Source organism: Oncorhynchus clarkii, chromosome 9, assembly GCF_045791955.1.
Source record: "Oncorhynchus clarkii lewisi isolate Uvic-CL-2024 chromosome 9, UVic_Ocla_1.0, whole genome shotgun sequence".
In the NCBI taxonomy this organism is placed as follows: Eukaryota; Metazoa; Chordata; class Actinopteri; order Salmoniformes; family Salmonidae; genus Oncorhynchus; species Oncorhynchus clarkii.
The window spans coordinates 44,688,442-44,716,141 of record NC_092155.1 but is presented as its reverse complement, the minus strand read 5'-3'; the positions used below and the strand labels follow the sequence as shown (position 1 = coordinate 44,716,141).

General features: G+C 43.2%; 1 protein-coding gene across 1 annotated transcript in view; it reads right to left on the bottom strand.

The window, feature by feature from the left end:
* The window catches only part of LOC139416388 (semaphorin-3F-like), a 120,745-nt gene that overhangs the window by 28,792 nt on the left and 64,253 nt on the right, over positions 1–27,700 (bottom strand). The window contains exon 2 of the mRNA XM_071164954.1: positions 25,752–25,885. Coding sequence (XP_071021055.1) covers positions 25,752–25,854 — 103 coding nt within the window. The 5' untranslated portion in view covers positions 25,855–25,885. The remainder of the gene's footprint in view (positions 1–25,751; positions 25,886–27,700) is intronic.

Below are 27,700 nucleotides of genomic sequence, written 5' to 3'. Positions count from 1 at the left end.
AAGCTCTGCCTCCAGCTGTTTGCTGAGAAATTCAAGAGACAATAAGGAGACCTGTGTCTTGTGACTGTAGTGTACATGTGTAGGTATGTATGGCAGGACCAAATTGGAGAGATAGTTAGGAGCAAGCCCATGTAATGCTTTGTAGGTTAGCAGTAAAACCTTTAAATCCGCTTAAGCCTTAACAGGAAGCCAATGTAGAGGCAAGCACTGGAGTAATATGATCACATTGTTTGGTTCTAGTCAGGATTCTAGCAGCCGTGTGTAGCCCGAGAGTAGAGCATTGCAATAGTCTACTCTAAAAGTGACAAAAGCAAGGATTAGCTTTTCTGCATCATTTTTAGACAAAAAGTTTCAGATTTTTGCAATGGAAAAAAGCTGTCCTTGAAATATTCTTGATATGTTCATCAAAGTTTTATTTGAGACGACTGTACAACCATCAAGATTAATTGTCAGATCCAACAGCAGATCTCTTTGTTTCTTGGGACCTAGAACTAGCATCTCTGTTTTGTCCAAATCCACTTCCTTATTTCTGAAACACAGGCTTCCAGGGTAGGCAATTTTGGGGCTTCACCATGTTTCGTCAAAATGTAAAGCTGTGTGTTGTCCGCATAGCAGTGAAAATTGACATTGTGTTTCCGATGACATCACCAAGAGGTAGAATATATAGTGAATACAATAGTGGTCCTAAAACGGAACCTTGAGGAATGCCGAAACTTACAATTGATTTGTCAGAGGACAAAATATCCACAGAGATAAACTGTTATCTTTCCGACAGATAAGATCTAAACCAGGCCAGAACTTGTCCGTGTAGACCAATTAGGGTTTCTAATCTCTCCACAAGAACGTGTTGATCAATGGTGTCAAAAGCAGCACTAAGGTCTAGGAGCACGAGGACAGATGCAGAGTCTTGGCCAATAAAAGGTCATTTACCACCTTCACTAGTGCAGTCTCAGTGCTATGATGGGGTATAACACCAGACTAAAGCATTTCATATACATTATTTGGAAGTGAGTTGCCTAAAGCTTCTTCAAAAAATGTTGAGAGGAAATGGAGATTTCGGGTCAAGGTTAGGCTTTTTCAAGAGAGGCTTTACTACTGCCACTTTTAGTGAGTTTGGTACACATCTGGTGGATATGGAGCCATTTATTTTGATCAACATAGGATGGCCAAGCATAGGAAGCAGCTCTTTCAGTAGTTTAGTTGAAATAGGGTACAGTATGCAGCTTGACGGTTTAGAGGCCATGACTATTTTCGTGAATGTGTCAAGACATATAGGATTAAAAAACTTGAGTGTCTCCATTGATCCTAGGTCCTGGCAGTTCTGTGAAGACTCAGAACAACTGAGCTTTGGAGAAATAAGCAGATTCAAAGAGTCTGTAATTTGCTTTCTAATGATCATGATCTTTTTATTGAAGAAATTCATGAATTTATCACTGCTGAAGTGAAAGCTCTCCTCTCTTGTTGAATGCTGATTTTTTGTTATCTTTGTGACAGTATCAAAAATACGTTTAGGATTGTTCATATTCTGCTCAATTATGTTGGAAAAATATAGGATGATCAAGCAGGGCTCTTCGATATTGCACGGTACTGTCTTTCCAAGCGAGTCGGAAGACTTCCTGCTTGGTGGTGCGCCATTTCCTTTCCAATGTTCTGGAAGCTTGCTTCAGGGCTCAGGAATTTTCTGTATACCAGGGAGCAAATTTGTAGTGACAAATGTTTTTTGTTTTTAGGGGTATCATGCAAGGTTAAATTAAGATCCTCAGTTAGATGCTTAACCGATTTTTGGGTAGGTGGAGGGAGTCTGGAAAGGCATCTAGGAATCCTTGGGTTGTCCTAAAATTTATAGTACGACTTTTGATGATCCTTGGTTGGGGTCTGAGCAGATTATTTGTTGCGATTGCAAACGTAATAAAATGGTGGTCCGATAGTCCAGGGTTATGAGGAAAAACATTTAGATCCACAATATTTATTTCACTGGACAAAACTAGATCTGGGTATGACTGTGGCAATGACTAGATCCAGAGACATGTTGGACAAAACCCATTGAGTCGGTGAAGGCTCCAAAAGCCTTTTGGAGTGGGTCTGTGGACTTTTCCATGTGAATATTGGAGTCACCAAAAAGTATAATAATATCTGCCATGACTAAAAGGTCCAATAGGAATTCAGGGAACTCCTGTAAAGGCCTGTAAATAGGGGCTATAAAAAGTGATTGAGTCGTCTGCATGGATTTCATGACTAGAAGCTCAAAAGACGAAAACGCAGTCGCGGGGATTATGGTCACTCGTGTAACCAGGAGGAGAGGCCTCATTTAACACAGTAAACGTGGACTGGGATATGTTTCGTATTGCGTCAGACAACAACATTGACGAATACGCTGATTCGGTGAGCGAGTTCATTAGAACGTGCGTTGAAGATGTCGTTCCCATAGCAACTATTAAAACATTCCCAAACCAGAAACCGTGGATTGATGGCAGCATTCGCGTGAAACTGAAAGCCCGAACCACTGCTTTTCATCAGGGCAAGGTGACCGGAAACATGACCGAATACAAACAGTGTAACTATTCCCTCCGCAAGGCAATCAAACAAGCTAAGCGTCAGTATAGAGACAAAGTAGAATCTCAATTCAACGGCTCAGACACAAGAGGTATGTGGCAGGGTCTACAGTCAATCACGGATTACAAAACGAAAACCAGCTCAGTCACGGACCAGGATGTCTTGCTCCCAGGCAGACTAAATAACTTTTTTGCCCGCTTTGAGGACAATACAGTGCCACTGACACGGCCCGCAACTAAAACATGCGGACTCTCCTTCACTGCAGCCGCCGTGAGGAAAACATTTAAACGTGTCAACCCTCGCAAGGCTGCAGGCCCAGACGGCATCCCCAGCCGCGCCCTCAGAGCATGTGTTTACGGACATATTCAATCAATCCCTATCCCAGTCTGTTGTTCCCACATGCTTCAAGAGGGCCACCATTGTTCCTGTTCCCAAGAAAGCTAAGGTAACTGAGCTAAACGACTACCGCCCCGTAGCACTCACTTCCGTCATCATGAAGTGCTTTGAGAGACTAGTCAAGGACCATATCACCTCCACCCTACCTAACACCCTAGACATACTCCAATTTGCTTACCGCCCAAATAGGTCCACAGACGATGCAATCTCAACCACACTGCACACTGCCCTAACCCATCTGGACAAGAGGAATACCTATGTGAGAATGCTGTTCATCGACTACAGCTCGGCATTTAACACCATAGTGCCCTCCAAGCTCGTCATCAAGCTCGAGACCCTGGGTTTAGACCCCGCCCTGTGCAACTGGGTACTGGACTTCCTGACGGGCCGCCCCCAGGTGGTGAGGGTAGGCAACAACATTTACACCCCGCTGATCCTCAACACTGGGGCCCCACAAGGGTGCGTTCTGAGCCCTCTCCTGTACTCCCTGTTCACCCACGACTGCGTGGCCACCACGCCTCCAACTCAATCATCAAGTTTGCGGACGACACAACAGTGGTAGGCTTGATTACCAACAACGACGAGACGGCCTACAGGGAGAAGGTGAGGGCCCTCGGAGTGTGGTGTCAGGAAAATAACCTCACACTCAACGTCAACAAAACTAAGGAGATGATTGTGGACTTCAGGAAACAGCAGAGGGAACACCCCCCTATCCACATCGATGGAACAGTAATGGAGAGGGTAGTAAGTTTTAAGTTCCTCGGCGTACACATCACAGACAAACTGAATTGGTCCACCCACACAGACAGCATCGTGAAGAAGGCGCAGCAGCGCCTCTTCAACCTCAGGAGGCTGAAGAAATTTGGCTTGTCACCTAAAGCACTCACAAACTTCTACAGATGCACAATCGAGAGCATCCTGTCGGGCTGTATCACCCGCCTGGTACGGCAACTGCTCCGCCCACAACCGTAAGGCTCTCCAGAGGGTAGTGAGGTCTGCACAACGCATCACCGGGGGCAAACTACCTGCCCTCCAGGACACCTACACCACCCGATGTCACAGGAAGGCCATAAAGATCATCAAGGACAACAACCACCCGAGCCACTGACTGTTCACCCCGCTATCATCCAGAAGGCGAGGTCAGTACACGTGCATCAAAGCTGGGACCGAGAGACTGAAAAACAGCTTCTATCTCAAGGCCATCAGACTGTTAAACAGCCACCACTAACATTGAGTGGCTGCTGCCAACACACTGACTCAACTCCAGCCACTTTAATAATGGGAATTGATGGGAAATGATGTAAAATATATCACTAGCCACTTTAAACAATGCTACCTAATATAATGTTACATACCCGACATTATTCATCTCATATGTATATGTATATACTGTACTCTATATAATCTACTGCATCTTTATGTAATACATGTATCACTAGCCACTTTAACTATGCCACTTTGTTTACATACTCATCTCATATGTATATACTGCACTCAATACCATCTACTGTATCTTGCCTATGCCGCTCTGTACCATCACTCATTCATATATCTTTATGTACATATTCTTTATCCCCTTACACTTGTGTCTATAAGGTAGTAGTTTTGGAATTGTTAGCTAGATTACTTGTTGGTTATTACTGCATTGTCGGAACTAGAAGCACAAGCATTTCGCTACACTCGCATTAACATCTGCTAACCATGTGTATGTGACAAATAAAATTTGATTTGATTTTTGATTTGAAATTCCTCAGGCTTGATTCATGTTTCAGTGAGGCCAATCACATCAAGTTTATGATCAGTGATTAGTTCATTGACTATGACTGCCTTGGAAGTGAGGGATCTAACATTAAGTAACACTATTTTGAGATGTGAGGTATCACAATCTCTTTCAATAATGACAGGAATGGAGGTGGTCTTTATTCCAGTGAGATTGCTATGGTGAACACTGACATGTTTTGTTTTGCTCAACCTAGATCAAGGCACAGACACAGTCTCAATGGCGATAGCTGAGCTGACTACACTGACTGTGCTAGTGGCAGACTCCACTAAACTGTCAGGGTGGCTAATGCTGACTGGCCTGCACACTATCTCATTGTGGAGCTAGAGGAGTTGGAGCCCTGTCTATGTTCATAGATAAGATGAGAGCACCCCTCCAGCTAGGATGGAGTCTGTCACTCCTCAGAAGGCCTTGGTCCTGTTTGTGGGTGAGTCCCAGAAAGAGGGCCAATTATCTACAAATTCTATCTTTTGGGAGGAGCAGAAAACAGTTTTCAACCAGCGATTGAGTTGTTTGACTCACTCCCCTTAACTGGGAGGGGGCCAGAGACAATTACTTGATGCTGACACATCTTTCTAGGTGATTTACACGCTGAAGCTATGTTGCGCTTGGTGACCTCTAACGTCGTTGGTGCCGATGTGGATAACAATATCCCTATACTCTCTACACACCAGTTTTAGCCTTAGCCAGCACCATCTTCAGATTAGCCTTTACGTCAGTTTCCCTGCCCTCTGGTAAGCAGGGTATGATCGCTGGATAATTATTTTTAATTATAATATTGCGGGTAATGGAGTCGCCAATGACTAGGGTTTTCAATTTGTCAAAGCTAATGATGGGAGGCTTCGGCAGCTCAGACCCCGTAACGGGTGGAGGAGAGACTTGAGAAGGCTGGGCCTCTGACTTCGACTCGTTGCTTAATGGGGAGAACCGGTTGAAAGTTTGTCGGCTGAATGAGCGACACCGGTTGAGAATGCCGAGAGCATTTCTTTCCAGAAGGCAGAAGCCAGAAGAAAATTGTCCGGCTACGGGGACTGTGCTGTGGGATTTATACTACTATCTTTACTTACTGGTGGCACAGACGCTGTTTCATCCTTTCCAACATTTTAATTTGCCTTTGCCTAACGATTGCATCTGAAGCTTACCTTGCAACACGACTTTCCTCACAATAAGACGATAGTTCTCCCGTATATTATGAGTACAGCGACTGCAATTAGATAGCATAGTGTTAATGTTACTACTTTGCTTTTCGGCTGGTGGAGGTCCTGTAGAACCATGTCCAGATAAAGCATCCGGGGTGAAAACGTTGAATGAAAAAAGTTGAGCAAGGAAAACACGAAGACGTTGGTAAATGTATTAAAAGTAAAAACTGAAAGGTTTGGCATTTGGCCAAGTAGCAACAAACAGTACAACAGCACGAAGACAAGGAGCATACCGCCAGACATATCTCTCTCTTGTCTCTCTCTAATATGCCTAAGCTTCTCTGTCCTTTATATATATATTTTCAATATTAATATAATATATTGGATGTCTAGGCCTATGTATGCAGTGCCCTGATGCATTTTGTTCTTAAATGTCTGACAGCTGAACAGTGAGGTGGACAAAAATATTTTAAGGAAAGTAAAAACCAAAGAAACAATAGGCGAATATGCTACACATCAAAAACACAATTAATTGTCATTTGTTATAGGCTATTTTTTAAGGTGTTAACTGTGTCTCATCTGGCCAGGTCGGAGGTTTCTTTCTCCCTCTCTTTCTACTCTCAGATCTGAACGGGTCTCTCGGATCCGAATGGGCATAAATCTGTTTTTACACAGGGCTTTTCGGAACGTGTCTGAATGTCCTAGGGTCCATTCGGAGCGGGTCTCTGTCCACATTTTTCTTTATGCATATCAGGTTCGGGTGGGAAAGCCAACGGTCCATTTCGGAAAAGGTCCACCTTCTTGGACTTGTGAAGACCTCTATAGCCAAGGCCCCGAAGCAGGTGGAGAGATGAAAGATGGGTTCAGCTGTCTCTCAACCAAGGCCTAAACTGCGTGCTTTAGTTTGTGTGTTCGTGTCTTTTTGTGTGTCTGTCAAGTCTCTTATTGTCTCTATTAGTTTGGGTTCTAGCTCAGAGTTACTGGCCTGCCACAATGGGGATGGATACCATGCCACAATCCAAAGGAATGTTTTTTATGATCAACCGTCTAAAATACCACAGGATAATGGCACTTCTCTATTGGCCGGACAATTTCAATCCTCACATTTATGTGACCTACAGGTAGAGCAGCTTGTTGACTTTAGACATAAATCTCTGGTTATGAGAGTGTGAAGACAACGCCGCCCGCCAACTATATGAGAGCGGGCCCTAGTTTGGCTATGGGGCCTTGGGGGGAGCAGTCACACAGACCATATCTATAAATTGCTCACGTTAGCCTCATACCAGACACACTTTGATCTCACGAGGTATTACTGCCCTTCCAACTGCTAACCTGTCTGGGCTCGGTCTGAAACGTTAAATACATAAAAATAGCTTGAGCCGTAGTGGTGTGAAGGTCACGGACGTACACTATCCAAGGTTCTGGGAACAAGCTTTGGACGATGCTCAATGTAGAGAATCTTTTTTTTACCTTTTCTTTTGAAAGATACCTACTGTTAACCTACATTGAAGCAGGACCTTGTTTTAGCTCAACTAAGTGCCACACAAAGACTAATCATTTGTGCTTGAAAACAAAAATGAAGATGCATCTTTTGTAGTAGACATGCATATCTTTATGGCAGATAATGTCTTCATGAAGAACCATACACTTACAAGAGTCTATGCATACCCTTAGTGTGTGTGTATGTGTGTAGTCTATGTGTGTGTACACATCAAAGAAGAGAGTGGGCAGCAGAGAGGGGCATGTGAATGTCTTTGGTGCCGTTATCTGGCCCTCTAACTAGGTGGCGAAGAGTGGCCGTCTGTCTGTCTCTCTTGCAGCTGTGTGACTGATCCGCAAACAATCCGTAGAATTCCGTCAGCCACCGCTCTGCGGAGCGCCTGGGATTCTGTCCCCTCGGTGTGCGTAGGTAGGCAGGGGGAGTGGCAAGGCAAGCACGCTTCTATTCTCAGGACTTCTCTCATCCCATTGTAAGTAGCTTTATCCCGAAAATCCACTATCTTTGGGCAAGGGTAGGACAGAGGGCTGACTGTTTGAAAAAGGACACACCTGCTGGCCATAAAGGTCAGGACTATTGGGGCCCTGTGCGGCTGCTTCTACGCTGTGTGGGGAACGGAAGGCTGTTGAGATGTTGTATGCTGGATATGCATATGCTGGATATGCATACACTACCTTGAACTACAGTATATCATACATCCTACAATCACCTAAGTGTAGTATCATGAAATGTCATGTCATTTACCCCTCTCTAATAAATACCGCTACAAGGTCATGCAAAATTGGCGACTTAAATTACATTTATTGAGTGCCATTGAGTCTGACACATCGTTTCTGCTGGTTCGTGATAAGAGCATAGGGGGAAAAAAATGGGCTTATAAATTATTTCACTTTCCATAGCATTGTTCCATTTCTAAAGCCGTGACAATCTCACAATTTAACGCTTCGGTCCCATTATTATTAAACTTAGCCACATTGATCCGTAGGAACAAGAGTTCAATAACTAGAGTAGGCTACATTTCCAAACCGGATCATTCTGGATCACACTCTCATGGTGACCTTTCCATCTCACAACCTCCGTCTTTTAGATGATAAATTAACTTTTTCCCGTGGAAAATTAAAAACAAGGTGGAAAGTACAGTGCCTAGTGAAAATCTTTACAGCCCTTGCACAGTCTTCATATTTTGCTGCCAAAAAATAAATATAAAAAGGATTACATAATTTTTTTCCCCCTAAAGATCTACACAACCTACTCCACATTTTCAAAGTGAAAAACAATTGTAGAACATTTCCCAAATGTATAATTAAAAAAAATCGAACAAAGATGTCTTGATTGAGGATGTCTTCACACCCCTGAATTAATATTTGGTGGAAGTAACTGTGAATCATTTGGAATAAGATTCTACCAACTTGGCACAACTCTTAGGGCAACATATAAGATTGTGGTGGCAGCATCATGTTGTGGGTATGAAGACATCTTAGGGCAGCTTCAAAGGAAGAGGCCATGCTGAAGCCGGTATCCTCCACCTCTGGTCCTCTCTGCCACAGTGGAGCAACCCCACTGACTCTTATATTAGCACAATTCACTGACTGCCATACCTCGTTAGCAGAACTAGCTAATACTGTAACTAGCGACGTATTTGTGACTTCAAAACAGAAACATGCCAGTGTTTGAGGGACACAAGAGATCATGCAGAGTGTAGTGCAAAAATGTATTCATTCATCCAACTAATAATGGAACAAATATGTTTATCTTTTAACAAAACAGCTTTACATGATGTGAGAATAATGAGGACAACCTAATGCTACTGTATTGGCCTACTGTAGGACGTCAGCAATAATCTAAATCTGAGGTTAACCGTGATGAGATGCTTAACCTGCTGAATCAAATTTTTGGGTTGTATTGTCTGTTCCCCTCTCTTTTAATTTACACACAGTGTAGACTTGATTAGAAGTTGTGTGCAGGCCCTGGGTGTTTGGGGTATAGTAGTAGTAGTCCAGGCCTTGCAAATCAAATCAAACCACACAAAAAATGTATTTGCGGGAGCACCGGTTAGTCGGGGTAATTGAGGTAATAGGTACATGTAGGTAGAGTTAAAGTGACTATGCATAGATTATAAACAGAGAGTAGCAGCAGCGTAAAAGAGGGGTCTGGGGAGCCCTTTGATTAGCTGTTCAGGAGTCTTATGGCTTGGGGGTAGAAGCTGTTAAGAAGCCTTTTGTACCTCAACTTGGCGCTCTGGTACCGCTTGCCGTGCAGTAGCAGAGAGAACAGTTTATGACTGGGGTGGCTGGAGTCTTTTACAATTGGAGTCTCTGACACCGCCTGATATAGAGGTCCTGGATGGCAGGAAGCTTGACCCCAGTGATGTACTGGGCCATACGCACTACCCTCTGCAGTGCCTTGCTGTTGGAGGCCGAGCAGTTGCCATACCAGGCAGTGATGCAACCAGTCAGGTCGAGCTGCTCTCGATGGTGCAGCTGTAGAAACTTTTGAGGACCTTTTGAGGACCCATGCTAAATCTTTTCAGTCTCCTGAGGGGGAATAGGTTTTGTCGTGCCCTCTTCATGACTGTCTTGGTGTGTTTGGACCATGATAGTTTGTTGGTGATGTGGACCCCAAGGAACTTGAAGCTCTCAACCTGTTCTACTACAGCCCTGTCGATGAGAATGGGTTGTCACAATCAACTCCTTTGTCTTGATCACGTTGAGAGAGAGGTTGTTGTCGTATTTCAGGCCTTGCATGCATTGAAACAGAGTATGTGAGTGGAGCGGAGCTGGAGTGGAGCGAGGAGTGTGCCCGATTTTACTGGAGTTTGGAGCGAGACTCCAATTTCACTCCAGTAGCACTCACTTCACGAGTTCAGGGCATGCCCACCCCATCATGCATTTGTAGTCTACTTGTGTGCTGCTATAGCCCCTTGCTTTAGCTACTATCATGGATTTCGCTCAATATTTTCATAAAGAAACTTCAAAGCAATTATAGTCAATGAACTAATCACTGATCATAATCTTGATGTGATTGGCCTGACTGAAACATGGCTTAAGCCTGATGAATTTACTGTGTTAAATGAGGCCTCACCTCCTGGCTACATATCCCCCGTGCATCCCGCAAAGGCGGAGGTGTTGCTAACATTTACGATAGCAAATTTCAATTTACAAAAAAAATATGACGTTTTCGTCTTTTGAGCTTCTAGTCATGAAATCTATGCAGCCTACTAAATCACTTTTTATAGCTACTGTTTACAGGCCTCCTGGGTCATTTACAGCGTTCCTCATTGAGTTCCCTGAATTTCTATCGGACCTTGTAGTCATAGCAGATAATATTCTAATCTTTGGTCACTTTAATATTCACATGGAAAAGTCCACAGACCCACTCCAAAAGGCTTTCGGAGACATCATCGACTCAGTGGGTTTTGTCCAACATGTCTCTGGACCCACTCACTGTCACAGTCATACTCGGAACCTAGTTTTGTCCCATGGAATAAATGTTGTGGATCTAAATGTTTTTCCTCATAATCCTGGACTATCGGACCACCATTTTATTACGTTTGCAATTGCAACAAATAATCTGCTCATACCCCAACCAAGGAACATCAAAAGTCGTGCTATAAATTCACAGACAACACAAAGATTCCTTAATGTCCTTCCAGATTCCCTCTGTCTATCCAAGGACGCCAGAGGACAACAATCAGTTAACCACCTAACTGAGGAACTCAATTTAACCTTGCGCAATACCCTAGATGCAGTTGCACCCCTAAAAACTAAAAACATTTCTCATAAGAAACTAGCTCCCTGGTACACAGAAAATACCCGAGCTCTGAAGCAAGCTTCCAGAAAATTGGAACGGAAATGGAGCCACAACGAACTGGAAGTCTTCCGACTAGCTTGGAAAGACAGTACCGTGCACTATCAAAGAGCCCTTACTGCTGCTCGATTATCCTATTTTTCTAACTTAATTGAAGAAAATAAGAACAATCCGAAATTCCTTTTTGATACTGTCGCAAAGCTAACTAAAAAGCAGCATTCCCCAAGAGAGGATGGCTTTCACTTTAGCAGTGATACATTCATGAACTTCTTTGAGGAAAAGATCATGATTATTAGAAAGCAAATTACGGACTCCTCTTTAAATCTGTGTATTCCTCAGTTGAAGCTCAGTTGTCCTGAGTCTGCACAACTCTGCCAGGACCTAGGATCAAGAGAGACGCTCAAGTGTTTTAGTACTATATCTCTTGACACAATGATGAAAATAATCATGGCCTCTAAACATTCAAGCTGCATAATGGACCCTATTCCAACTAAACTACTGAAAGAGCTGCTTCCTGTGCTTGGCCCTCCTATGTTGAACATAATAAACAGCTCTCTATCCACCGGATGTGTACCAAACTCACTAAAAGTGGCAGTAATAAAGCCTCTCTTGAAAAAGCCAAACCTTGACCCAGAAAATATAAAAAACTATCGGCCTATATCAAATCTTCCATTCCTCTCAAAAATTTTAGAAAAGGCTGTTGCGCAGCAACTCACTGCCTTCCTGAAGACAAACAATGTATACGAAATGCTTCAGTCTGGTTTTAGACCCCATCATAGCACTGAGACTGCACGTGTGAAGGTGGTAAATTACCTTTTAATGGCATCAGACCGAGGCTCTGCATCTGTCCTCATGCTCCTAGACCTTAGTGCTGCTTTTGATACCATCGATCACCACATTCTTTTGGAGAGACTGGAAACCCTAATTGGTCTACACGGACAAGTTCTGGCCTGGTTTAGATCTTATCTGTCGGAAAGATATCAGTTTGTCTCTGTGAATGGTTTGTCCTCAACTGTAAATCTTGGTGTTCCTCAAGGTTCCGTTTTAGGACCACTATTGTTTTCACAATATATTTTACCTCTTGGGGATGTCATTCGAAAACATAATGTCACTGCTATGCGGATGACACACAGCTGTACATTTCAATGAAACATGGTGAAGCCCCAAAATTACCCTCGCTAGAAGCATGTGTTTCAGACATAAGGAAGTGGATGGCTGCAAACTTTCTACTTTTAAACTCGGACAAAACAGAGATGCTTGTTCTAGATCCCAAGAAACAAAGAGATCTTCTGTTGAATCTGACAATTAATCTTAATGGTTGTACAGTCGTCTCAAATAAAACTGTGAAGGACCTCGGCGTTACTCTGGACCCTGATCTCTCTTTTGAAGAACATATAAAGACTGTTTCAAGGACAGCTTTTTTCCATCTACGTAACATTGCAAAAATCAGAAACTCTCTGCCCAAAAATGATGCAGAAAAATTAATTCTCCTATAGAGCTCAATTTTTATGGAATGGTCTGCCTACCCATGTGAGAGACGCAAACTCGGTCTCAACCTTTAAGTCTTTACTGAAGACTCATCTCTTCAGTGGGTCATATGATTGAGTGTAGTCTGGGCCAGGGATGTGAAGGTGAACGGAAAGGCTCTGGAGAAACGAACCGCCCTTGCTGTCTCTGCCTGGCCGGTTCCCCTCTTTCCACTGAGATTCTCTGCCTCTAACCCTATTACAGGGGCTGAGTCACTGGCTTACTGGGGCTCTTTTATACCGTCCCTAGGAGGGGTGTGTCACTTGAGTGGGTTGAGTCACTGATGTGATCTTCCTGTTTGGGTTGGCGACTTTAAGTCTTCAGTAAAGACTTAAAGGTTGAGACCGAGTTTGCGTCTCTCACATGGGTAGGCAGACCATTCCATAAAAATTGAGTACTTCTCCTGTCCTATCCGGTGTCCTGTGTGAATTTAAGTATGCTCTCTCTAATTCTCTCTTTCTTTCTCTCTCTCGGAGGACCTGAGCCCTAGGACCATGCCTCAGGACTACCTGACATGATGACTCCTTGCTGTCCGCAGTCCACCTGGCCGTGCTGCTGCTCCAGTTTCAACTGTTCTGCCTGTGATTATTATTATTTGACCATGCTGGTCATTTATGAACATTTGAACATCTTGGCCATGTTCTGTTATAATCTCCACCCGGCACAGCCAGAAGAGGACTGGCCACCCCACATAGCCTGGTTCCTCTCTAGGTTTCTTCCTAGGTTTTGGCCTTTCTAGGTAGTTTTTCCTAGCGACCGTGCTTCTACACCTGCATTGCTTGCTGTTTGGGGTTTTAGGCTGGGTTTCTGTACAGCACTTTGAGATATCAGCTGATGTACAAAGGGCTATATAAATACATTTGATTTGATTGTCCTGTTGGAAGGTGAACCTTCGCCCAGTCTGAGGCCCTGAGCGCTCTGGAGCTGGTTTTCATCAAGGATCTCTCTGTACTTTGCTCTGTTCATCTGTCCCTAGATCCTGACTAGTCTCCCAGTCTCTGCCGCTGAAAAACATCCCCATAGCATGATGTTGCCACCACCATGCTTCACCGTAGGGATGGTGCCAGGTGTTCTCCAGACGTGACGCTAGGCATTCAGGCCAAAGAGTTCAATCTTGGTTTCATCAGACCAGATAATCTTGTTTCTCATGGTCTAAGAGTCCTTTAGTGTGCCTTTTGGCAAACTCCAAGCGGGCTGTCATATGCCGTCTACTGAGGATTGGCTTCCGTCTGGCCATTCTACCATTAAGGCCTGATTGGTGGATTGCTGTAGATATGGTTGTCCTTCTGGAAGGTTCTCCCATCTCCACAGAGGAACTCTGGAGCTCTGTCAGAGCGACCATCGGGTTCTTGGTCACCTCCCTGACCAAGGCCCTTCTCCTCCGATTGCTCAGTTTGGCCAGGCAGCCAGCCAGCTCCAGGAAGAGTCTTGGAGGTGCCAAACTTCTTCCATTTAAGAATGTTAGAGGCCACTGTGTTCTTGGAGACCCTCAATGCTGCAGAAAATGTTTGGTACCCTTCCCCAGATCTGTGCCTCGACATAATCCTGTCTCGGAGCTCTATGGATATTTCATTCAACTTCATGACTTGGCTTTTTCTCTGACATGCACTGTCAAATGTGAGACCTTATATAGACAGGTGTGTGCCTTTCCAAATCATGTCCATTCAATTGAATGTACCACAAGTGGACTCCAATCAAATTGTAGAAACATCTCAAGGATGATCAATGGAAACAGGATGCACATTTTCTAAAAACCTTTTTTCGCTTTGTCATTATGGGATATTGTGTGTAGATTGATGAGGGATTTAATACAAAACAAAAATCGGTATTAGAATGCAAGGGTATGTGCTGTTTAATATAACATGTAGCCTATTTGAAATGATGTTTACATTCACCTTTTCATGTTTATTCAAATACTTTTCATTCAAAGCCATAAGGTTTGGTTTCAATACTTAAAAACCAATTGGTAGGTCCAGGTAGTGTCACGCCCTGGTCAAAGTATTTTGTGTTTCTTCATTTATTTGGTCAGGCCTGGGTTTATTGTGGTGTGTTTTGTCTTGGGGTTTTGTGGGGTGTTGGGTGTGTGGCTTAGTGGGGTTATCTAGCAAAGTCTATGGCTGTCTGGAGTGGTTCTCAATCAGAGGCAGGTGTGTATCGTTGTCTCTGATTGGGAACCATATTTAGGCAGCCATATTCTTTGAGTGTTTCGTGGGTGATTGTCCTATGTGTCGTTGTTCCTGTCCTTAGTGTCAGTTTGCACCAGTTTAGGCTGTTTCGGTTTTCACATTACGTTTATTGTTTTTTTTGTAAAGTTCGTGTTTCTTTATTATTAAATAAACATGGATGCAATAGCCACGCTGCATTTTGGTCCGACTCTCCTTCTACCGAAGAAAGCCGTTACAGGTAGTCCAAAAAATAGATGAATGGAGAGAATTTGGAACAGCAGGTCATTTTCGTGTGAACGCGGAGAGGTTTTTACGCTGCTCTGCACTGAATCAACACCAAAGAATGTACGAGTTCCCAGTGTTCCTACTTCCCAGTGTTATAATGGATCTATTTTATGTCACAGTGCAAGACTTATGTATATCAGAGTGGTGATTATGTTAGAGGTAGTTTGGGCAAGTCAACATACTGTATGATGACTAAGTTGTCCTATGTAATTATCATTCTGTTAATAATAAACTTCATATCACCTCTGGGCTCATCCTGACAATAACACTCCCTTAGCCCCAAACCATGTTAGGGCTGCACTGGAGGGATATTTGGGGGGGAATTCCTTCTTTACCACAGTGGAATCTAGTTTTGTTTGTTTTTGCTGCGATGGCTGTGTGTGTCACTGTGCCATGGCCAAAAAAGCTACCAGATAGTCTTGTAATATAATTTATTAGTGAGGCACAAAACGTGGTCACATTTTCCACATGCAACATTAACTAAGGGGTGCAATAAGAATCAGGACTGCCCACAAATACAGTTAATAAAACTAGGCCCATGGTGTCAATCCTAGTCATCAACAGTGCCTTGAAAGATTTGCCCACTTTCAAGTTCTCTGCTTTTGCGTATTTTTTATACTGAATGTTATCAGATCTTCAACCAAAACTGGGTCATGCAAAGCTGGGTCATGCAGCAAGACAATGATCCAAAACACACAATCAAGTATACATGAAAATGGCTAAAAGGCAACACATTTGACGTTTTGGAATGGCCTAGTCAAAGTTCAGAGCTAATCCAAATTGAGATGTTGTGGCAAGACTTGAAATGAGCAGATTATGCTTGAAAACCCACAAATGTCGCTGAGTTAAAGCAGTTCTGCAGGCAAGACTGGGACAAAATTCCTCCACAGCGATGTGAGAGACAGATCAACAACTACAGGAAGCTTTTGGTTGCAGTCGTTGCAGCTAAAGGTGACAACCAGTTGAGTGTAAGGGGGCAATTACTTTTTCACACAGAATTGGATGTTGCATAACTTTGTTAATTAAATAAATAAAATAAGTATCCATTTTTTCCGTTATTTGTAAAAATAAAGAAAATCAGAGGGGGCAAATACTTTTTCACTGTACTGTATTTGCACTTACAGAAGTAATGTCAAATTCTCCAATATTACAGCCATTAGGTAACCACATTATGTTACCTATTATCTAAATCTAGGTAGATTGTTAGCTTTTTTATACAAAGTTGTCTGTCAATCAAACTTTGCAATAGTTTAGTCGGCTCTATGCCAGAGATGTGGACTCGAGTCACATGACTTGTCACACAGACTGCTGGACCTAGCCAAAGAGGTCTGGGAGAACCAACCAACCCTTCACAGCGTGGTGGAAAACGTGGAGAAGATGAGGGAGAGGATGAAGTTGATTTGGCCAGTGGTGAAAGAGCACATGGCCCAGGTGCAAAGAAAAAGGTACTGGTGCTGATCTCCACCATGGAGAGCAAACACCTGGCTACATGGTATAGGCCCTACGACATCGTTGAGTGGGTAGGCGACATCAAATATTGTGTCCGCCAACCGGGGCAGAAAACTTCTTCAGCTTTACCATGTGAATCTAGTGAAGAGGTGGCACACACGAGAGGTGCTGTGTGCAACGTGGAACCGGCCACAACAGAACCCACCCTCTGTCAAAGTTTCCATGGGGGAAGACCCAAGCCTGACCAAACGACAAGTGCTCCAGCGGAATACGGACGTGTTCTCCGAGGAGCCGTGAGGAAAAGATCTCGTGGAACATTATATCAAATCAAATTTTATTTGTCACATGCGCCAAATATTTTTCACCTGCTTACTTACAAGCCCTTAACCTCTATAGGGGGTGTGGGATGCTACCGTCCCACCTGGCCAACATCCAGTGAAATTGCAGAGCGCCAAATTCAAAAAACAGAAATACTCATTATAACAATTCACGAAAAATACAAGTGTTATACATCTTTTTAAATATGAACTTCTTGTTAATCCAACCACGGTGTCAGATTTCATAAATACTTTACGGCGAAAGCAAACCATGCGATTATCTGAGAACAGCGCCCGGCAGACAAATCATTACAAATAGTTAGCAGCCAAGAAGAGGAGTAACAAAAGTCAGAAATAGCGTTAAAATGTATCACTTACCTTTGATGATCTTCATATGATTGTACTCCCAAGACTCCATGTTACACAATAAATGTTTGTTTTGTTCGATAAAGTCCCTCTTTATATTCAAAAACCTCAGTTTTGTTGCTGCGTTTTGTTCAGTAACCCATTGGAACAAAACGCGGTCACAACAGACTGACGAAAAATCAAAAAAGTACCATAAAAGTTCGTAGAAACATGTCAAACGATATTTATAATCAAACCGGAGGTTGTTTTTGTCATAAATAATCAATCATATTTCAACCGGACAAAAGCTTCGTGAAATAGAAAAGAAAAACAAGAAATGCGCACTCCTGGTCACGCGCTGGATTCATGTCTGGAAATTTCCACTGTCCACTCATTGAACGTGGTGTTTCTCCCTCATTTTTCAGAGTAAAAGCCTGAAACAATGCCTAAAGACTGGCCACATGTAAAAGAAGCCATAGGGATTGTGAACTGCATCATAATTCTTTGTATGGTGGATAGGCTTTCAATGGAAAAACACCATTTCAAAATAAAAGCACTTCATGGATGGATTTTCCTCAGGTTTTAGCCTGCCATATCAGTTATGTTATACTCACAGACATTAACAGTTTGTGAAACTTTAGAGTGTCTTCTATCCATATCTACCAATTATATGCATATCGTAGCTTCTGGGCCCGAGTAGCAGGCAGTTTACTTTGGGCACGCTTTTCATCCAATATTCCAAATGCTGCCCCCTACCCTAGTGAGGTTAACCTGCTCCACTACAGCCCCTTCGATGAGAATGGGGGTGTGCTTGGTCCTCCTTTTCCTGTAGTCCACAATCATTTCCTTTGTCTTGATCACATTGAGGGAGAGGATTCTGTCCTGGCACCACACGGCCAGGTCTCTGACCTCCTCCCTATAGGCTGTCACATCGTTGTCCGTGATCAGGCCTACCACGGTTGTGTCATCGGCAAACTTAATGATGGTGTTGGAGTCGTGACTGGCCGTGTGGCCATGAGTGAACAGGGAGTACAGGAGGGGACTGAGCACGCACCTCTGAGGGGTCCCCGTGTTGAGGATTGCGTGGCGGATGTGTTGTTACCTACCCTTACCACATGCGGTGGCTCGTTAGGAAGTCCAGGATCCAGTTGCAGAGGGAGGTGCTTAGTCCCAGGGTCCTTAGCTTTGTGATGTGCTTTGAGGGCACTATGGTGTTGAACACTGAGCTGGAGTCAATGAATAGCATTCTCACATAGGTGTTCCTTTTGTCCAGGTGTGAAAGGGCAATGTGGAGATGACATAATCTGTAGATCAGTTGGGGCGGTATGCAAATTAGAGTGGGTCTAGGGTTTCTGGGATAATGGTGTTGATGTGAGCCATGACCAGCCTTTCAAAGCACTTCATGGCTACAGATGTGAGTGCTACGTATCGGTAGTCATTAAGGCAGGTTACCTTAGTGTTCTTGGGCACAGGGACTATGGTGGTCTGCTTGAAATATGTTGGTATTACAGACTCAGACAGGGAGAGGTTAAAAATGTCAGTGAAGACACTTGTCAGTTGGTCAGCGCATGCTCGGAGTACACATTCTGGTTTTCTGTCTGGTCCTGCGGCCTTGTGAATGTTGACCTGTTTAAAAGGTTTTACTCACATCGGCAACGGAGAGCGTAATCACAGTCGTACGGAACAGCTCGAAGCGAGCATAGAAGTAATTTAACTTGTCTGGAAGGCTTGTGTTACTGGGCAGCTCGTGGCGGTCCTTTCCTTCATAGTCTGTAATAGTTTGCAAGCCCAACCACAACCAACAAGCCTCGGGGCCGGTGTAGTAAGATTCGATTTCAGTCCTATATTGACGCTTTGTCAGAGGTCATAGCGAGATTTCCACACACATCCGGCAGAAAAAGTGTGTAAACAGCCATACCGGATACCAGAAGCCCGGAGGGCGGTGGTCCAGTGGGAATTGACGACAATGCTAGAGATGGGGGTACTGGAGGAGTCCCACAGTGAGTGGTCTAGCCCTATAGTACCGGTACCGAAACCGGACGGAACCGTCTGCAACGACTTCCGGGGCCTGAACGAGGTCCGTAAAGTTGACGCATACCCCATGCCCTGGGTGGACGAACTGGTCGCCCGCTTGGGGAAGGTGAGATACGTCAGCATCCTTCACCTGATATTAGGGATACTGTCAGGTGCCCGCTGGCAGCAGCCTCCCAGGAGAAGACGAACTTCTACACACAGGGTGGGCTATACCACTACCAGGTTCTTCCTTTGGGGCTCCACATGGCCCCAGCGACCTTCCAGCGACTCATGGACCGCATCCTGTGCCCGCACCCTGAACTTAGTGGTAGGGGCCATTTATTTATTTTTCGGAACAAACTGCTGACTGAAGACGGGACGGCCTGGCATTTGTGAGGTTGAGTCCGTTCTGCGATAACATGGACTCTTAACAAACTTAGTTGCCCCTTGCTGAAGTTAGCGTTGGACTAGTAACCGGAAGCTTGCAAGTTCAAACCCCCGAGCTGACAAGGTACAAATCTGTCGTTCTGCCCTTGAACAGGCAGTTAACCCACTGTTCCTAGGCCGTCATTGAAAATAAGAATTTGTTCTTAACTGACTTGCCTAGTTAAATAAAAGGTAAAATATAAAATACAATGGAATTTATTTTTGTATGCCAGTTGAGTTGAATCAACAAATCACATCACTTACTGATGGGTACGTGTACTGCATTTACTTCCTGCTCTTACTTCCTGCTTTGCGCCTATGGATACACTCGCAATGGCTGCCAGTCCCCACCCATTATGCCACCATTGACTTGAATGGGGTCGCCTGTTCTATTCATTCCATTTATATGGCAGCACATGCAGTCAGGAGCGGAGTAAAAGAGAAAATGTGCATCCCCCAAAATATTTTGTCTGGCCAATTACCATCATCCAAAATTCCATGACCTTTACAGTCATAGGTGGTACAATCCTAAGAGCTAGCGAAGAGTCAGTGAGTGTAAGGGATTTCCTCCTCTTCTTCCGAAGAGGAGAGGCGAAAAGGATCAGAGGACCAATATGCGGCATGGTAAGTGTCCATGGTTCTTTTAATACGAAAATGGACACATGAACAACTGAATACAAAAACAATAACCGTGGAATGAACGAAACCCAAAACAGTACCGTGTGGTGAAAAACACAGACACTGAAACAAACACCCACAAACACACAGTGAAACCCAGGCTACCTAAGTATGATTCTCAATCAGAGACAACTAATGACACCTGCCTCTGATTGAGAACCATACTAGGCCGAAACATAGAAATACCCAAATCATAGAAAAACAAACATAGACTGCCCACCCCAACTCACGCCCTGACCATACTAAATAATGACAAAACAAAGGAAATAAAGGTCAGAACGTGACAGTGAATGAGTGAGTGAGTCTTACAAATAATGTTTTTGGACATGCCAGATAACTGATCTAGACTATCCATAGGGGTCTCATGCTATACCTGGTACTAGTCTGGCCACTAGGCACTTATCAGCTTCCAGGCATATAGGGGCTCCTTGTGGAAACGTTCTTTATCTGATTTCTGGTGTGTTCCCTATTGCTAATGACTGTCTCAACAGCGTACCACTGGCCCCCCTGACAGGGGTCCCTTAGTTTTCAATCATTAGAAGCACTTGGAACTGTTTTAATGTCAGTTAGCCAAGTGCTGGCAGGTGGCCAGCTCTTTAGACAGAGACTGTTATTGCCACAAGGGTCCTTCAAGGGGTTGACTTTTTACAAAGCTGGGCCGGTCAAGTACTCGTTTGGGCTGAGTCCCACAAACATTCAAGGGAAAGAAATGTAATCAGGCAATGCTTGGTTCTCAGCCACTGGACCTTGAGTGTCTGCCGGATTTCTATCCATCAATGTTCCAATTAACATTTTATTTCCAAATAGAGCATTACCGAATATAACTATTTGGGACATTTGCATACTTTTCCCAACTAGAAATAGTGTAATGCATTAACTCATACAATATATATTGAACTCAAAACTACACAAGGGTCACCGGCTGCAAATTGCCATTATACTGAAGCTATAGATTTAAGTTGATAATAAAAAGCACACTCTTAAAACAGAGGAGCCAGCTAATGTAATCCATTCCCCGAGAGCCTGAACTGGGGTTAGTAAATACAATAAGCATCACATACGTACTGAATAATTTTTTGATTCTTATGACAAATTCAATTTGTACAAGCAAAGTAAGCTAAAATGTTAGTTGGTCCCACATTTTTTGGCCTCTACATTTATTTGGTTCTTTTATATATACATCTTATTAAGCAGAATTGACTGTAATGTAATCTATCCTATAGCCATACACCCCATTACACTAAGATATGAACATCTTGTAATGGATTTTCTGCAAGAATGTTGTGGGAATAGCACAGCTAGCTACCAGGCTAGAAAACGCAACGACTATGCAAAGGGAAGCGTAAAGTATTTCATATTTTTCAGAAATTATTGGATTTAGCTCTTTCTGGAGTGATGTCATAGGGTTGATGTTACTCTTTCTGAAGTGATATCATAGGATTTATGTTACACTTTCTGAAGTGATATCATCGGATTAGAGCCTGGCCGATATATCGGTTTGCCGATTTTATCGTCTGATATTGTCCTTTTCCTGCTACATCGGTATCGAACGATAATTCCACCGATAACCAATTTCGAACAAATAGGGTGAAAAAAAGGAATCTCATGCTTATCTGAACACTTGCTGCCATTCTCATGATGTGTCCTTGTTTTCACAATGTATAAAATCAACATTTGAAGCATAGTTATTGGACAATTGCTTTTTTGGATGGCAATTTATGAGAATTCAGTGTGGAAAATGACACTTTAATTTTCCCGCTGTAAAACATTATATTGGCAAATATATCGGTATCTTTAAGTTTTGTCCCCCCAAAAAATTAGACCCCAAAAAATATAGGTCGGGCTCTACATATGATGGATTTGACTCGTTCTGAAGTGAAATAATTAGAAGATATTCTTTCTGAAATTGTATCACTGGATATCAAGATGCAATGATGAGTTGAAGCAAGTGCATTAAAGCTGGGCTGGGCAACTGGCAGCCCTTTGGCCTGCGGATCAATTTCCAAAAACGGGTCTGTTTTATTCACGTTTTCAAGTACTGGTGATAAATCATGCATTTCGATTCTTGCATAGATTGTAATGGACACATATGATGGGTGTAAAATACTTTTTTGAAGGTTGTACTGATTATGATGAGCTAATGCTAAGCTATTTGGCAGCAATGTGTGGCGCCATGTTTGTTGACATTATACAATGCATTATGGGTGTCACGTAAAAGTCTGTCAGACCAAAGATGTTATTACAAAATGAGGTGAAGGGATGGCTCACTCATGTTTCAAGTAAACTTCCGCAAGTGAATGAAGGGAAGTGAATGATGATAGAAGACACACCCCCTTCAACATGTATACTGCAAACAGACCAAACTCATCTCCTCTTATTATCTTTGGTTGACGCGAAAAAACAAACATGGTGGCTCGCTACCCATCATCGGATTACCTTTTGATTTTTAGAAAGTGTTTGACACAACGTGTCAAAGGGCTAAATCCTCTTCCCAGATCTCGGTGCGTTTTACACTAATTGACACAGTGGTTGTTATTCTTTCCCAATTAAAGTATTACTCACATTTGTGGAGAAGTGCCATGTGTCATTGTCACTCCAGAGGTGGTTGAGAAATCTGGGAAAGTTCCTTAGTTCCTGCTATTGCAAATAGCCTGGTCTGTGTTAGAGATCGATGGAAAAACCATCAAACACCAAGGATGAAGAAGAGAGTAAGTATGCTGCTAGTGCTTCTGTTTCAACAGAGGCAGAATGGGAGGACAAAGAGTGGACCAGACAAGCTGGTAGAAGGGTTTAAGGAGATACGGAACAATATTGCCGGACAAAAGGATGTTTTCCAAATGGATATTTGCACTTTAAAATTTGGACAAACATTTGGTGCATCCTTCCAATTATTCAATTATTTTCTGTGTGACGTTTTTGTTTTCTCTGCCTGTAATACAAGTTTTCAGAACATGATCATGGGTTTGAATTTTATTGTGCCACTACACAGTCATTAAACTGATTCAGACACAGTGCAGGATAAACCAACTGAGACGGCAGTAGCTTCTGCAGTCTGCTTTGATAGAGTGTGTCTGGAACAAGAAGACAGGCCCCACTCTGCATAACAGACATGTCTGTCTTGCATGTTGAAGCAGGTCATTGGAGCTGGGCCCTCGCATTCTTCAGGGTGATTCCCTGTGTGTTTACTGAGCTAAACATAGCAACAATGGCAGGCTATTTCTGACAGACTGTCTCTCCGAAGAGGAATCTGTTTCACTGTCACCTACGCACACATAACCCAGGACAGCCCACCATCCTGTCACCGCTCTCTCCTTCACAGTGACACCTCTCCTCTTCCCTCCCTCAATACCCACACCCATGTCTGTCTCCATTTCTCATTCTCACCACTCTTTCTCTTCCTCACACTTTCTCTCTCGCTCTCTACATAACCACAAAATGTACATCTTGCTCCCTTTCCCTCTAGCCTATATTTTAATCTCTCCATGGCTGTATTTTCACTAGCTCTCATCTCAAACTCTCTTTCCTTCTCCATCTTCACCAGATTTCTCCTCTTCCTTTCTCACCCCTCCATTCTGTGTGGTTCTAGCGTTCCATGGTGAGCTTAGACCTCCTGAGATGTGGGCACCACCAGTGTCCCTCTCTGCCCTGGCAGAGGGCCAACAGATCCTGTACCCCCTCCCCTGCACAGAGGGTAGCAAGGTGTGTCCCTTTGTATCACATATAGCAAATTCAGAGTGAGACGCAGGCACACACACATGCACACATAGCTCTACAGAGACATCGTCAGGAAGGAAGAGTGATATGTTCAGATAAAGAAACAAACAATATATATATATATATATATACACTTCCGTTCAAAAGTTTTAGAACACCTACTAAGGGTTTTTCTTGATATTTACTATGTTCTACATTGTAGAATAATAGTGAAGACATCAAAACTATGAAATAACACATATGGAATCATGTAGTAACCAAAAAAAGTATTAAACAAATCCAAATATATTTTACATTTGAGATTCTTCAAATAGCCACCCTTTGCCTTGATGACAGCTTTGCACACTCTTGGCATTCTCTCAACCATCTTCACCTGGAATGCTTTTCCAACAGTCTTGAAGGAGTTCCCACATATGCTGAGCACTTGTTGGCTGCTTTTCCTGCTGTCCGACTCATCCCAAACCATCTCAATTTGGTTGAGGTAGGGGGATTGTGGAGGCCAGGTCATCTGATGCAGCACTCCATCACTCTCCTTCTTGGTAAAATAGCCCTTACACAGCCTGCAGTTGTGTTAGGTCATTGTCCTGTTGAAAAACAAATGATAGTCCCACTAAGCCCAAACCAGATTGGGACGGCATATCGCTGCAGAATGCTGTGGTAGCTATGCTGGTTAAGTGTGCCTTGGAATCTAAATAAATCACAGGCAGTGTCACCAGCAAAGCACCCCTCACACCATAACACCTCCTCCTCCATGCTTTACAGTGGGAAATACACATGCGGAGATCATCCGTTCACCCACACCGTGTCTTGCAAAGACACAGAGGTTGAAAACAAAACCGCTAATTTGGACACATCAGACCAAAGGACAGATTTTTTGTCCCAAGCAAGTCTCTTCTTATTGTTGGTGTCCTTTAGTAGTGGTTTCTTTGCAGCAATTCGACCATGAAGGCCTGATTCTCCTCTGAATAGTTGATGTTGAGATGTGTCTGTTACTTGAACTCTATGAAGCATTTATTTGGGCTGCAATTTCTGAGGCTGGTAACTCTAATGAACTTATCCTCTGCAGCAAAGGGAACTCTGGGTCTTCCATTCCTGTGACGGTCCTCATGAGAGCCAGTTTCATCATAGCGCTTGATGTTTTTTGCAACTGCACTTGAATTTGATTTGATTTGTTTAACACTTTTTGGGTTACTACATGATTCCATGTGTCATTTCATAGTTTCGATGTATTTCCTATTATTCTACAATGTAGAAAATAGTACAAATAAAGAAAAACCCTTGAATGAGTAGGTGTTCTAAAACTTCTGACCGGTAGTGTATATGAGAAAGAGCCTTTATTGTCAATATCGAAGAAAGGTATCCTTTTGCTTTTGGGCAACAGTGCACGTCAACGTTTGGAGTTCTAAATGACATTGTGTTCAAAGGGTGCCTGCTTTCATTTTAGAATTATTTTTTGGTGAATAAAGTGAAATTGAAGTATTTTATTGGAAGACATGTCGCTATCAAGACCCCAGCTCTGAAGTCTCACATGAAATTAAAATTGAAAGAGGCCATTCATAGTTAAATACACTGAAAGGGCATTCATATTTAAATACACTGACTGTAATTGCCTTAAGTTGCTGTTGAACACTCACATAAAATTAGTAAGGTAAGGCTCACCTTTGTATGACAAATGGACTCTGGGAGCAGTCCGTGCATTGGCATGGCAACTGTAGACACATAAACTCAGTAGAAAGAGGAGGAGGGCTTGGGTGGTCTCCATAGCAATGACAGCAGTGTTAACCTTTGGAGTCCTACAAAGGGGAAAGGTAAAAGCAGTACAGATTAACTGAACATCACTTAAAACCGTCAAATCATTGCAACCATTTAGAGAGACTTCGACATAGAGGCCTTCACGAATACAACAAGTTAGAGCCATTCCAAAATGGACCAAGGTCTTTTTTTACATCTGGACCCGATACACATCAATACATTTTTCAAACATAGAGACCAGTTCCAAACGGACCGTAGGACAACTAGACCCATTCTGTACAGACCTTGTCGGATCCAGACCCTTTCCAATCAGAGCCGAGTGACGGAAGCAGCAGCAAGAGCAATTTATTTGTTACTTTATTAACCAGAGGTGATAAAGCGCGAGGGACAGGAGGTAGAGAGAGGTGACGCTCTACCAGGGGCCGTGCTGTGTGTAGGCTACTGTGAGTGTGAGCGATTATACAATCTCTCTCTCTCTCTACTACAGCAGTCGGGTTCGGATCAGTATGGGCACAGTTAAAATTACACATACCTGGTTATTCGGGTACAGGTGGATCCATAAAGATCTCTACCTCCACAACCACTGAAATATCCCTTGCACAGAAAAGTGTCGTTTTAAGAAGTTAAAAATAACTTCCAGTCCTCTAAAATGTCCCATTCACAATGCAATCACCCACTCAAAACCCTGATAATAATCTGTTTGCAGGTCAGTGAGCATCGAAGCTTTCAGAGTTATGACTAAAATGTCCTCATTACTGAGATATATCATTAGCATGTCAATAGCTACAAATTCTAATTCCATGAACACTATCAATAACAAGACAAGAAAAAAAGAGTGCACTTACAACTACCATCTGATGCAGAAATATTGGGAACTAGTAAACATTAAGTGGCGGTTTCGCTGACACACATTTAGCTAAGTCCTGGACTAAAAAGCACAGTCAGTGAAGATTCCTCGTTGAGAATGTTTTTTTTTGTTGTCCAGGACAAGGCCTAATACTGTTTCTGGGAAACCCGCCCTAAGAAAGCTATCCTATTTAAAGAGCAACTGAACGTACAGGAATAAGCAACTTCTCCTTTTGAAAACAGCCTATGTGGCATCATATGAGTCAAAAACATTTACTCTAGTGTCAAAATTGACTACAAAGTGTAAATAGGATAATTTCGGTCATAATGTCAGTCTCATCCAAAACTGAGACTTGCAAGATAATTAAGAAAAATGGTATGTTACAAAACGAAGGGTACCGTTACAGTTTTCCCCATGTTGGGTTTATTTTAATCCTGCCCACATGCCCCCAGCTGGCAATGTAACAGTTTAGACTTTACATCCGTCCCCTCACCCCGACCTGGGCGCGAACCAGGGACGCTCTGCACACGTCAACAGTCACCCTCTCAACAGTCACCCTCGAAGCATCGTTACCCATCGCTCCACAAAAGCCACGGCCCTTATAGAGCAAGGGGAACCACTACTTCAAGGTCTCAGAGCAAGTGACGTCACCAATTGAAACGCCACTAGCGCGCACCACTGCTAACTAGCTAGCCATTTCACATCAGCTACAGCAGCACCCAAGTAATCATCAATTCAGAGCGCAGCTACACAAGACCCAATCGTAATGCCCATGGTCAATTGGTTTGACATTCGATATTCCTATTGGGCAAGTTGGGACAACGCGAGGTTGGTGGCACCTTAATTGGGGAGGACGGGCTCATAGTAATAGAACGGAACCAATGGAATGGTATCGAATTCATCAAACACATGGTTTCCATGTGGTTGATACCATTCAATTCACTCCATTCGAGCCATTGTTATGAGCCGTCCTCCCCCCAGCAGCCTACTGTGTTAGGGATCATCAATA